At 39.3% G+C, this 13866-nt stretch overlaps 1 protein-coding gene across 3 annotated transcripts in view; it reads right to left on the bottom strand.

The window, feature by feature from the left end:
- CDH2 (cadherin 2) overlaps positions 1–13866 on the bottom strand; it is a 253945-nt gene that overhangs the window by 50345 nt on the left and 189734 nt on the right. For all 3 annotated transcript variants that reach the window (XM_055235439.2, XM_055235441.2, XM_055235440.2), the window contains 3 exons: positions 11536–11769; positions 11007–11240; positions 8953–9092 (listed from right to left, as the gene is read on the bottom strand). In XM_055235439.2, the coding sequence (XP_055091414.1) occupies positions 8953–9092; positions 11007–11240; positions 11536–11769 (608 nt within the window). The remainder of the gene's footprint in view (positions 1–8952; positions 9093–11006; positions 11241–11535; positions 11770–13866) is intronic.

Genomic DNA, 13866 nt, shown 5'->3' with positions numbered 1-13866 from the left:
GAGGTTGTTTGCTCCTTTCATTGTATGAGGACACAGCAAGAAAGGCGCCTTATATGAAGCACAGAGTAAGCTCTCACCAGACACTGATCTGCTGGTACCTTGATCTGGACTCCCCAGGATCTAGAACTGTAAGAAATAAATTTATCTTGTTTATAAGCTACACAGTTTATGGAATTTTGTTATAGCAGCCTGAACGGACTGACTACTTTCTTTGTGAGTTCAGAACCATCTCAGATCAAACAAAACACAAAAACCAAAAAAAAAAAAAAAAACAAAAAAAAACACCCCAATGAATCAGGTGCTGGTCAGTCTTTAAAACTTAAAAAAAACACATTTCAGAATTCAGGCAGAGTGTTCTCAGTCCTGGCATGGGAAACCTATATAGTGTTCTCTGAGCCTAAGAGGTGCTGGGCCTTATCTGGAGACACTGAGAAGAAAATGGAGCCAATTGTCATGCTCCGGTCAGCAACAGACTTGAGTATGAGAAGAAAGATCTGAGACATGGTGGATCACAAGGGCCAAGAACCCAAGAGTGATCAAGAGAAAACTGATGTGGAACCTTTCCACACCCATGCAGCCTTACTGTCACAACCTCCTTTGCCCAGCATCAGCTTCAGTCTCTCACGAGTTAACTCTGCCTGACAGAAAAGTCCTCATCCCTTTTTTTTGTTTGTTTGTTTTTTGTTTTTTGTTTTTTTTTTTATTATACTTTAGGGTTTTAGGGTACATGTGCACAATGTGCAGGTTTGTTACATATGTATCCATGTGCCATGTTGATTTCCTGCACCCATTAATTCGTCATTTAGCATTAGGTGTATCTCCTAATGCTGTCCCTCCCCCCTCCCCCCACCCCACAACAGTCCCCGGAGCGTGATGTTCCCCTTCCTGTGTCCATGAGTTCTCATTGTTCAATTCCCACCTATGAGTGAGAACATGCGGTGTTTGGTTTTTTGTCCTTGCGATAGTTTACTGAGAATGATGTTTTCCAGTTTCATCCATGTCCCTACAAAGGACACGAACTCATCATTTTTTATGGCTGCATAGTATTCCATGGTGTATATGTGCCACATTTTCTTAATCCAGTCTATCGTTGTTGGACATTTGGGTTGGTTCCAACTCTTTGCTATTGTGAATAGTGCCGCAATAAACATACGTGTGCATGTGTCTTTATAGCAGCATGATTTATAGTCCTTTGGGTATATACCCAGTAATGGGATGGCTGGGTCAAATGGTATTTCTAGTTCAAGATCCCTGAGGAATCGCCACACTGACTTCCACAATGGTTGAACTAGTTTACAGTCCCACCAACAGTGTAAAAGTGTTCCTATTTCTCCACATCCTCTCCAGCACCTGTTGTTTCCTGATTTTTTAAGTCCTCATCCCTTTGATGCAGGACATTTTCTTGACCTCTTTGTGGGACTGGTGACAGGGGTGCCCCATTTACTCGGCCTGCTGAGCCAATTCCTTGTGGGAGGGAGCGCACAGGCGAGTGAGCGTGGGAACCAGCCGGCCACTTTGGCACTGGCAGGAGCAAACTCCGTGCAGGCCCTGTGGTGGCGTCTAGGTGGGGTGCCTACCACCCCAAGGCCCCAGAGGGCATGTTACAATGCTCTCTTAGCTCTGCTGTCCGCAGACAGCAGTGTGTTATCAGCTCAGTGGGCCATTTGCCTTGTCACATCGGGTGGCTGCCCCCTGCCAGTGTGGGCAAAGGGTCCGTGTGACAGCCTTTTGGGTACCCACACTTGGTGGGTCTTGAATTCTTGTCTGGTACCCAAGAAGAATGAGGTCATGTGGACAAACAAAAGGATGGTGAATGTGGAGAATTTTATTGAGCGATGAAAGCAGCTCTCAGCAGAGAGGGGAGCTGGAAAGGGGATGGGAAGGGCAGGTCGCTCTCCCCTGAAGTCAAGTCACCTCTCTGCCCCTCTCCTCTGCAATCAAATGCCTTTCTCTGACATGCAGCTGCTTCTCTCTTCTACCAGCTGAGTCTGGGGTCCTTATAGGGACAGAATGGGGGGCAGGGCAGGCCATAGGTAGTTTTGGAAAAGGTAACATTTGATTGGTAAAAAGACATTATTCAGAAGGAACCAATTGTGAGAGAGCAGGCAAACAGGGACAGAAGTTCTCACTCTGGGCCATAGGTTGCAGGCGTTTCAGCTTTAAGGTGGGGCTTTGACAAGGACCCGTCCCTGTCTGCCTAGAGTTTCTCTGCCTCCTGCCTCTATCACCTTGACGCTGGCATTGCTCCTTGAACCAGAACTCATGGTCTGAAGGGTTCCAGTTTCTATCAATTATCATTTGTGACCGCAGCCAAGATGAATAGCAGCACCTCTTTTCATAGATTATGAGTTCCCACAGCAGCCCAAGGCCTTGGGAATGGTTAATGTTTCAAGTCAAATTCTGAAAGCACAGGAAGCTGCTGGATGTTCCAGTTCTGCTTCAAGGATGGGAGAGCCTTCTGACAAATTCACGTGGCATTCCAAAAGGCAGTATTTTAGTTGCCTGGTTGAACATGAGCTTTGTCAAGGATGGTATAAGATATGATAGACACCATTTTCTTTGCACTGAGGCAGACAAAGATTTAATCTTCACTTTGCTACTTTCTAACAATATATGCCTATTTTACTGGACTATTGTGAAGGACAAATGAACTAATGTATATTTCAATAACGAAATAATGTACTTAGTACAGTGCCTAACACATAGGGTACACCAAATAACAGCTTTTGCTATTAGTATAGAGAATGAAACTGCATTGTGTCAGGTGATGTAGGGAGAGGTTTAAAGTGAGCACCAGTGACTGAGCACCATTTATACACACTGATAAATGTTTATAATTAAGTCTAAGCCTTAAAAAGCAGAAGGCTAACAATTTCTCTTTCCTATCCTGGGGCTGAAAGGGGATGGTCCCAGGGAAAGTGAGATATCGGCTATATTGTACATTCACCCTGATTTTATTAGTGATGCTGATATGGAAGGAACTTGATACAAAGATCATTGAAAGCGATACAGTATCTGCAACAAATCCCACTGGCCAAAAGGGCACTGAAGGACATTTACTAATGAGGGTAATTAAACATGCCTTACTAACCAGCAAAAAAGCCCTGCTGACTATATCAGTGAAGCAGGTAAAGAAAGAACTTCACTCTCTGAAAAGAGACTAGATCTGATACTAAAAGTGTCTGTTCAACCGCTAACAGCCCTGTGTGGAGATAACACTCTCAACAGAACACATCTAATGCTAGTTTCAAACATGGGCCCAACCTAGCCTCCTGACAATCCAAGCCACAGCAGAAGATCTACAAACTCTAATAAATCTCTGTTTTACACAAGGTAAGAAAAAAAGATATCGGAGTAGTTGTTTTTTTTTTTTTTCTTTTTCCCATTTTACCCCCTTAGGCCCCTCTTAGTTATTTTGTTAAAGAAATTAGCAACCTGTACCTTGACATAGAACTTATACAGACAGAGACTCTAATCAAAGACAGGTACTAAGAACTACCCTTGTAAAAGACTATTTTGCTTTGTTTTCTTTGTAATCAGTTAGCTGCTGGTATGGACACTTTGTCTTGGCAGGAAGAATAGGAATCTTAGCTGAGCCAGTTTCAGGCTAATTTTCTGGAGACTGCTGTACAGACCTGCCTTGCTGTAAACACAGTCACTACCTAGCATCCAGCAAATACTTAAACTGATCTGTGAGATCTACACAACTTTTAAAGCTCGATAAACAACATGTGGTTCAGTTTACAATGGAATACTATTCAGAAACAGCAAAAATTATTCTTTAGGACTGTCCAGCTAAGACATGAAGCAGACCAGACCAGCACCTCGTCATCACCAGCCATTCACACCTGAAGGTCACACACAGGCTCCATAAAAAAACAGCAATGGATAATAAAGATCGATGAAAACTTGTCCAGAATGCAGCATGGCACCAGTCCCATTTCCAAGGCCTATTATTGTAGGGAGTATCTTCAAAAAAATAATAAAAATTATGAATTAGATTCCATTGCCAAAAATTCTTACTTCACACTACAAAGAAACTGAATTTCTAACAGGCAGCCACATGTAAATTATGGAAAATAGAATCCAGTGTATTTCATACCACTGAACTTCTCAGGAACTGACCATGATTTTACGATTTAAAGTAAGAACATCTATTTAGAAAGTGGAGTACTTGTAGTAAGTACACTTAAAAAATAAGATAAATGGTTTATTTTTCTTAAAGAAAAAGTAAAACAGAATCCACCGAAAATCTAAAAACAAACAAACAAACTTTGCAGAATATAGTCAGAAAACTTACCCTACTGGTTTCAAGACACTAGAAAACTACAGTAATTAAAACAACATGGGATTGACTCAAGAACAGACAGAACAGGTAGTACCGCATAGAACAGCAGGAAGCTAACCCACAAAGCCGCACACACATATCACCTGCTTTATGGCAATGTAGCACTGCAATGCAGTGGTAAATATCATCTTTTTACCAAAGGGTGCTGGATATTCATAAAGAACATGAAGAAGTCCTGACCCATGTCTTAACCAAATGAAAAATCAATTACAGATAAATTATGGACTTAATATGATAGGTAAAACAATATAGCTTCAAGAAAATAATATATGTAGTTGGGGGGGGATTCATTACCTTGGGGTAGACGTTTCATTTTCTCATTATTATTATTTTTCTGAGTCAGGGTCTCTGTGGCCCAGGCTCTGGAGTGCAGTGACGTAATCACAGCTCACTGCAGCCTTGACCTCCCAGACTCAAGCAGTCCTCCTACCTCAGCCTCCCAAGTAGCTGGGACTACAGGTATGAGCTACCATGCCTGGCTAATTAACAAATTTTTTTTTTAAGAGATGTGGTCTTACTATGTTGCCCAGGCTGATCTTGAACTCCTAGGCTTAAGTCATCCTCCTGCTTTAGCCTCCCAAAGTCCTGGGATTATAGGTATGAACCACTGTGCCCCACTCAAAGTTTTTAAATAGAAACATGAGCACTAACCATAATGGAAAAAATGATAAACTGGACAACATAAAAAATAATAAAAAAACTTCTGTTCACCTAAAGACCCATTAAGAGAATAAAAAAACTATAGAATGAGAGAATATATTTACAATATATTTATCTAACAAGGAACACATATCTATAATCTATAAGGACCTCCTACAAGTCAGTAAGAAAAAGACAGACAACCCAATAGAAAAGTAGACAAACAGGCTAAACAAACTTCATGAAATAACATATCAAAATGGTAAAACTGTAGGCAGGAATATCCCAGTTAAATAATGAGACATACATCATCAATGTGGCCTAAATTTTAAACGACTGAAAAAAATCCAAGTTATAAGTGAGGAAGAGGATGTGGAGCAATTGGAACTTTCATGTCCCACAGTGGGGAAGGGAGGTGTCAATTGTGTGATCACTCTGGAAAACGTACAGGACTGTAATCGAGCTGCACATATGCATACCCCGTGGCTCAGACATTCAACTCCTGTGCACACACCAGAAAATGCACCAGAACATATGCACGCAAATGTTCATAACAGTTTTATTCATAACAACCCAACTGGAAAACCTCAAGTGCCCAAGTGAAGTAGGATGGATACATAAAATGTAGTTAGTTCTTCCAACAGAATACTATTCAGCAGTGACAAAAAAAAACTACTTCTACACACGAATCTCACAGGTACAATGTTGAGTAATAGAAGCCAGATGCACAGAGTGCCAACTGTTTGATATCCATTTATATGAAAGTCAAAAACGGGATGCTAATCTATGGTGACAGAAATAAAAAAGAGTAGTTACTCTGGATAGAGGGCAAACCACCTGTTTGTGGGTACAAAGGAAGCTTCTAGGATGCTGGAAATGTTCTTTGTTGGTGTGAGTGGTAGTTACACTCTTAACCCTATAGAAAGCATCTGCTTCTGGTTGGGATAAAGTCATGAGCCCATTATTCAAACTCTAATGCCAAGAACAAACCGGCTAACTTCCCAATCAAAGCTTTATAGCAGAGAACAAAATAAAGCCTAACTGAATGAAAATATAGAATCAGACAAGCCCTTGCTAGGAGAAGACCCACAGCTGCTTTTATCCCTGAAGGAAGAGTGAGAGGAAGAAGATAGAACTCTGCCTTTAAAAAACATAAGGATAAATCACCCAAACTTTGAAGGAAACTTAAGTCACCGTGAGTCAACAGGCTGGATGAATTCACATCCTCAGGGAGTCTGCACCCACCACTGATTCTTTCTCATGGGCCTTTACCTAGTGTATGAGGGGGTAAACCAAAGGTTGGGTGCAGTGCTGAAGAGCTGTCACGCTAAGGAAGAAGTTCCAAAAGGTGGACTGGGATGTTACAGCACAGACAAGACACCGTTTAGGAATCTGTTGTAGGATAGAGGTAAGTGAAGGTAGAGGCCTTGGAAATGAGGATAAGTGAATGGATTTCACGAACCGGTTTAGAGACAGAGGAGAAAGAGCGTTGGTGCGGCACTCCTACATCACATATTTTATTCTGTTATGAGGTTAAAAATTAGATGCATAAAAAACCCATTATATAATTTTGTCACAAGTGTCTAGAATGAGAACTGCGTGGAGATGGAGAAATCACGGAAGCTCTTGATCTAGACTAATATGCTATCAAAGAATCCAGAGGCTACAAAAAGACACCACAGGAAGACTGGTACCAAATTGAAAAAATTAGCCCCAGAGTACAATACAGATAAAATTCCAGAAAAATCTTTGGACTTGTGGGGAAGTAGATATGAAGCAACACATTTATGTCCAAGAGTTTGGCTGGGGCCAAAAAAAAAAAAAAAAAACCCCAAACCCAACAAGCTTCAGAGATTAGGTAAAGAGGAAGTTGTAGATTTGTGATAATTACTTTAACAAATCTTACAATAGGTGAGTTTTACCACTTAATCTCAAGCATCAATCTAAGTGGATAAAGTCAATAAATAAGTCTTTCCTAATATAACTATAACAATAAGGCCATATTAAACAATTTATTGAAGGGACTGGTGGGGAAAGGAGAGAAAGATTCAGATCAGGTGACATTACATACCCCACGGTCCAGTCCCTATATGAGATTTTTCTTGGTTCTCGCCTCTGAGCCTCCAATTTTGGGCAGCATCCAGTTACTACAGGTGGTCTTACAGTTATTACTACTTTTACTGAAGCCTAATTGAGCTGGGTTTTAGGTTTATGCCTTTGTAAAGTATGCACAATTACACAAAAAGTAAAATACTGGAAGTAGATGATTTATGAGAGAATGTGATCAATATATGTTTGTTGATCTTGAAAATAGCCTAGGAAAGTGAAAGGATAGATTAATTAAAGAATTAAGCCAAACATGAATTTTAATATTCAAAGACATTTATAAGCAAAACACCCTAAGTTATATTTATAGAGTCACTTTAATTAGCCAGTATTCAAAAGAGCTTTACACATGAGTCAAGTTTTCAACATACTTTAAATATGCATCCCTTCTAAATGAGTGAGCTGGGGTTTTGTAAACCAAGCATGGAACCTGGAATCAGAACGTAAGGCCTTGAGTCCTGGCTCTGTGGGTTACAAACTCTGAAAGTAAATCATGCAACTTTCTTCAAATGTAAAATGGAAAACTCTAAGGGGCTGCCACAAAGATTATATAATAATGGATGTGAATGCGCTTTGTAAAATGAAAAGTGATATATCACTTCCTCAAAGGAGTGAAGCAAGGGAAAAATATGTTCATGAAAATTTGCTTCTATTCAATTAGCAGCCTTATCAATAATATCTGCATATACACTTAAGAGAGTACATTTTAACTTACTGATACTGATGCAAAACCAAAGAACCCTGGGTTCTCTTTCAGACTGTTATCCCCTACATTTGCATTAGCCAGTAGAAATTAGATGACTATCAATGTATCTAAGAATTACCTGTCATAGTGATTTCTCATGGATTACATTAATATCGCCCATATAATTTCAAGAGAAACTGTACCAGAATAGTTAGTTTAGGCTATGAATTCAGAGAAACCTGAATGCAAACTCTGCATCTATTACTTCCTAAGTGCATGATTTTGTAGAATCTAACCACCCTTAACTTGGTTTTATACCACAAAAGTGGAGATGTTCACAGTACTAATATCACAAGTTTCAAGGATTTAAGAGAGAGTAGCACCTAATGTACTTAACAGAATGCCTGACATATAGTACAGAGCTTACAGATGTTGGCTATGATAACATTGAAAATGTTGCTTCAGAGCAGATGGAGATTTTTGTTTTCCATTTATGGTCATTCTCATCCTTGAAGAGGTATGCAGTCCCATATGCACATAGTGATATAGGTTCACATTATTTAATGGCCAGAAGGGGATTCTGACATCTATTGAATAACCACTTCGAGCCAGGAACTATGACAGACACTATAAATACAAAGATGGACTAGATGTTGACTCTAACTTCAAATATTTCACAAGAATGTAAGACTCTTAAGGGTAGATATTTGTTAACTCTGCCCATGGAGGTATCTTCAGGGATTAAAATAGTGCCTGAAATATTGGATTTCCTTGGTAAATACTTGTGGAATAAATAGTCTTAGTGGTTTTTCTACCATACATATAATTATCTAGATCCCAAAGTAGAAGATGCTTTTAATATATTTTGGATATCCAGTGAAGAGAAACTGTAAAGAAAAGTATACTTATCATTACACAGATATAACTAGAATTGGGTTTAAAGCCTTTGAAACAAGGTTAATGCTTTTTTTTTGTTTACAAAATAAACACAGTGACATTTGGTACTTTGAAAAAAAATTGGAGAAATATTCAACGTACATAGGAAACAATTCACCAAATGACTGATAACAGGAGGGAAACCTGATACCATTTTCTTACTGATGTATTAACACTTCCCACTATTAAATTTAAACGATCATAAAATTTCTTTTTAAAGATTTAAAGCACTGCTCACCTGGTCTTCTTCTCCTCCACCTTCTTCGTCATATTTTAAAATATTATCTCTTACATCATCTTCTGGATCAATTAAAAGTTGTTTGGCCTGGCGTTCTTTATCCCGGCGTTTCATCCATACCACAAACATCAGCACAAGGACTAGGTAGAAAAATAGTAAAAATATATAATATTGTCATTTTTAAAGCCTGGCCTATCTAGTCACAGTATTCAGTACTAATAATTTATACTTATATGGGCTGAAGGCTTGAAATGCATCTTTCGCTCTACTATCTATTTCTGGCCTCATATTAAGAGAGACAAGACAAAGCAGGCTGAAGCACTGGGTTTAGAGTATGAAGGCCTGGGCTCCCATCCCTGATGCCCTCTGCAAACTCACTTGAGAAGTGATCATCCTTGTTCTCAGTTTTACCATCCACATATGGGGACAGTAACTTTTTCTATCTTCCCTTTGGCTTGCTAGAGGATAGTTGCCCTTAATATGGCCTTTTAAATTCTAGAGACACAAAACAGCAGTAAGTTGTTACTCGCTGTGTTATTTAGGTTGGTCAGTCATCATTACACTCCGAAATTCACAGAAAAAAACACATATCCAGGAGGACAAAGCTTGCCCAGATGACCTGGGTAGTAAATTGGAACTAAGTCAGGAATCAGATCTTGAGGTTTTGACTCCCAGAGGCCGGTGCATGTTTCAGCTAAGAAAGCTAGGGGATTCCTTGGAACACTGAAATAACATTAGACTTTCATGTTTTATACTTTGCGCCAGGTCTAGAACCATAAATTTTCCAGTGAGTTCATGTTAAAATCAGCACCAATTCAGTTGCCTTCAAAACGTCAGTTACTTCTTCATTGCCATAATCCATCATGCCTAAGTCTTTCTTGATAAGATTGGCATCTATGCCACATTTCAGTTGAAATGGAGACATATCCCTAGGTGCACATCTAGGAACAAATTCTATCTAAAATCTGGGGGTATCAGTTTACATCCTGAAGCAAAAGATTTAATGACTCCTATTGGAGCACATTTTTATTATTGGCCATAAAAGTAAATATCCTCCTTTTAAAGCCAGATAACATGATCTCATTTGCTATTGTTCCAGGGCTAAATCTAGCAAGTGGATTATTAGTATAGCATGCAGGTTTCAAATTACAGCCAAAGTAGTCTCCACACAGGAAGTAAAAAATGCTTAGACTTCTATAGTAATTGCTTAGAATAAAGGGATAGAATTCTCAATTACCAGAACACTTGTAAATGGAGAAAACATAAAAGAAATGGCCAACATTTTCAAGAAAGTGATTGGTGCATAGCATGATCACACAATAAACTAAGTCCTGCTGCTATTCACAATAAAACACAGGGCCCAGGCAATTTATTCTTTTAACCTGCATGCTTAGAAGTGGTTCCTAAAGTACTTTCCAGTGGTTAATTTTTTGCATTCCATTGAACCAAAGATTGCAAAGTACCTTAAAAAGAAGCAATTCCTTAATCTACACTTACTCTAAAGACAGACAATTTATTGAGCTGTGTAATCATTTCTATTATCAAACGTGCTGTATGTGAAGTACAATCTCTCTCTTTTACACAGCCCTTCAGAAACAAATACCTTGATCCACGCATGACTGGAGCACGTTGCTGACTGTGCTTTATATGAAGGAAGGTGAAGGAAAGCAATATACTTACTTTCCTAAATCATCAACTACGTGCCATAAATTCATACTCACATCATAAGAAAAGTGCTCAAACTTGGGATTGTTTAATATTTTTCTATGAAAAGCGTTTACTACAGCTCCCTAAGCAATAAGCATGAGAAAGGGTAAGAGGGCAAGGAAGAGGCACGCTGAGGCGGCTTGTTGCAAACCTCAAGTGCTTGAAACAATGCTCTGGGGTTTTTTCATTCTAAAGTGGACTTGGTCGACCCATATATGATTGGCGAGGAAATGCTGAAAGGTCAAAGGGTTGTTAGACTACTTTGCCAGGCAATAGCAACACATGACTTTGCTGAACATCCTAGAAGCCAAGAGAACTGACATCTAAAAGACAATAAAAGTACTCACTAAGCAGGATGATGATGCACAGCAGGATGGCAATGATGGCACCGGTGCCAAGCCCCGCACCCACAATCCTGTCCACATCTGTGCAGTCCCCGTTGGAGTCACACTGGCAAACCTTCACGCGCAGGATGGAAATATTTGATTTGGGAGGATTGCCCGAATCTGTGATTATGATGGGAACTTCATAGATACCAGCTTCAAGAAATTTTATCTTTAAATTAAGCTGAGCAAAATCACCTATACAAAAAAGGAAAAATATAGTTTGATAGGTAATACTTAAAGCGATAAAAAAACACATAGCATTGTTCAGAATGTATTTACTATCTAATAGTACACATAAAGCGGATTACAACTATGTTGCATTCTAAATACCTTTTTGGCTGTAAAGGCCTTTAACATCTTACTTAAACTTTAAGTAGCTTTTAAAATATGTATAATGAGAAGATTACGAAGCACATAAAAATTAACTTTTCTTGGCAGGCTTCAAAATCTCTCAACTGCACATATATTCAAATAATTAACCTGTTCTTACCATTAAGCCGAGTGATGGTCCAATTTCTCTTAATAGTCACTGGAGATAAAGGAAGATCAAAAGCAAATGGTCCAGCATTCGGATCAATGTCATAATCAAGTGCTGTAATATTAATTGAATTGGGGTCTGGAGTTTCACAAGTCTCTGCCTCTTGTGGTAACACTTGAGGGGCATTGTCATTAATATCAAGTAAATAGATCTGCAGCGTTCCTGTTCCACTCATAGGAGGAATTCCTGAAAAGAGAGAAAAATCACAAATGATGCTGAACAGTTCTCACCAATGAGCCTCAATTATGGTGAAATTCTCAAAGCTTCTAACCTTCTGGCCCTTTTAACTGTGTAACCTTGGAAAAATATAGTTGCTATGGCATCTGGGCAGACCGTTTCCAGAACAAAGCCCCTTCTTGCTTCCCTGCTAGAATGACCCTGAGCTGCTACTGCTGCTCTGCAGGAGCTGAGCAAGGTGACGAAGAATGCCCCTGCTATGGAATCCCATACCTTCCCTGCCCCTCCTGCCCATTATTCAGGGCTTGCACAGACCATGCTCCTCCAGGCACTGTGAGGAATGTTGGAGATGCAAACACAGGGCTCGTGATCCTGTGGACCCTACTCTTTTTATGGAGAACCAAGACCATATGCATGGAAGAACATACGAATGCTTTTAACGCTTTAACACAGCTTTGACTTAATGAAACAGTCTACAGACAAGTGATACAGAACCACAGACCTCAACTCAGGAAGGAACATCATGCAGAAGAGAAATGATATTTACTAACCAACCAACTACCTGCTTGAGACCATATTAGGCTGCTCTATGTACATTCTTTCATTGTAATCCTATGACACAGGTTTAAACAGATAAACCTGAGTCTGTAAACTGCTCATGGCCACACACTCTTGTAAGTGGTGGAGTTGTTACTAAAGATTGGTCGGCCTGATCTCAAACCCATTCTCATTCCACTATAATAAAATGTTGTCTCCACCACTTCGTGTGATAATTTAGTCTGGTGATTTGCTTCTGCTATATTATAAATATCCACACACACACACAAATATATAATATGTTTATGAATATTTTATAAATAATGCTGTACACTGAAGACCAGAGATTTAAGAGACCTGCCAAAGGTCATGCAACTAGGAAGATGCACATACATACACAATCCTGGGGAGGGAATAAGGAGGAATGTTTACCAACTTCTATGGGGAATATGATGGTTCTAAGAGCAGGGAGAGTTGAATTAGAAGGGTATAGTGGCTGTTACAATATTCCAATACCACCATGACCACTATGATACTCAACAGTTTGAGGGACTTTGAAATTTATTATCACATTTAATATTACTATACTTTTATAACAACTATACAGAATATGTAGGTAGTGAAACAATTTATCAATAATGAAACTAAGGCATATAGAGTATAAGAGCTTGTCTAATCATTAAGGAACAGAGCTGGGACTCCAAGTCTAGCCTTGTGACTTAAAGTGCAATTGCAAAGCGTCACAGCTACACACATTTAACAGGTCACTTCTCTCTCTTATGAAAAGCCCTTTCAATTAGAAAACAATCCTTCTTGGTGAATGAGAGATCTGGTTGTAACTCACAACCAATATACATACATACGTATACACATACAATTTTATGGCTCTTTAGATCTTTTTTTTTTTTTTTTTTTTTTTGAGACGGAGTCTTGCTCTCTCCCCCAGGCTGGAGTGCAGTGGCACGATCTCAGCTCACTGCAAGCTCTGCCTCCCGGGTTCACGCCATTCTCCTGCCTCAGCCTCCCGAGTAGCTGGGACTACAGGCACCCGCCACCGCACCCGGCTAATTTTTTGTATTTTTTTTAGTAGAGACGGGGTTTCACCCTGTTAGCCAGGATGGTCTCAATCTCCTGACCTTGTGATCCACCCGCCTCGGCCTCCCAAAGTGCTGGGATTACAGGCTTGAGCCACCGCGCCCGGCCGGCTCTTTAGATCTTAACATAATGATTCAAGATGCATTACTTTCAGTTCCACTGTAGCAGAAAGCCACGGTCTATGGCAAAAAAGCATAAAACAGGTACTAATGATATGCTTTGATGTACAATGGCAAAAGCTATTCCTACAAAGTTCCAACACTAAATATTTAAACAAGAGGTCCCATATTAAAAAGGATAAGAAATATTTCTTTGGTTGGTCACTACATAGATTTTCTACAGATAGTAATCTCATTAAATCTTAGTACACAGATTTAGAAAGGTTCATTGACATTATTCTTAAAGTATTGATATGTATTATTTTAGTAATGCAAAATATTTTACAATTTGAAAATTGCAAACACCAACTTCAAC

Source organism: Symphalangus syndactylus, chromosome 1 (assembly GCF_028878055.3).
Source record: "Symphalangus syndactylus isolate Jambi chromosome 1, NHGRI_mSymSyn1-v2.1_pri, whole genome shotgun sequence".
NCBI lineage: Eukaryota > Metazoa > Chordata > Mammalia > Primates > Hylobatidae > Symphalangus > Symphalangus syndactylus.
The sequence above is the reverse complement of the archived record's forward strand: the minus strand, read 5'-3'. Positions and strand labels throughout refer to the sequence as shown.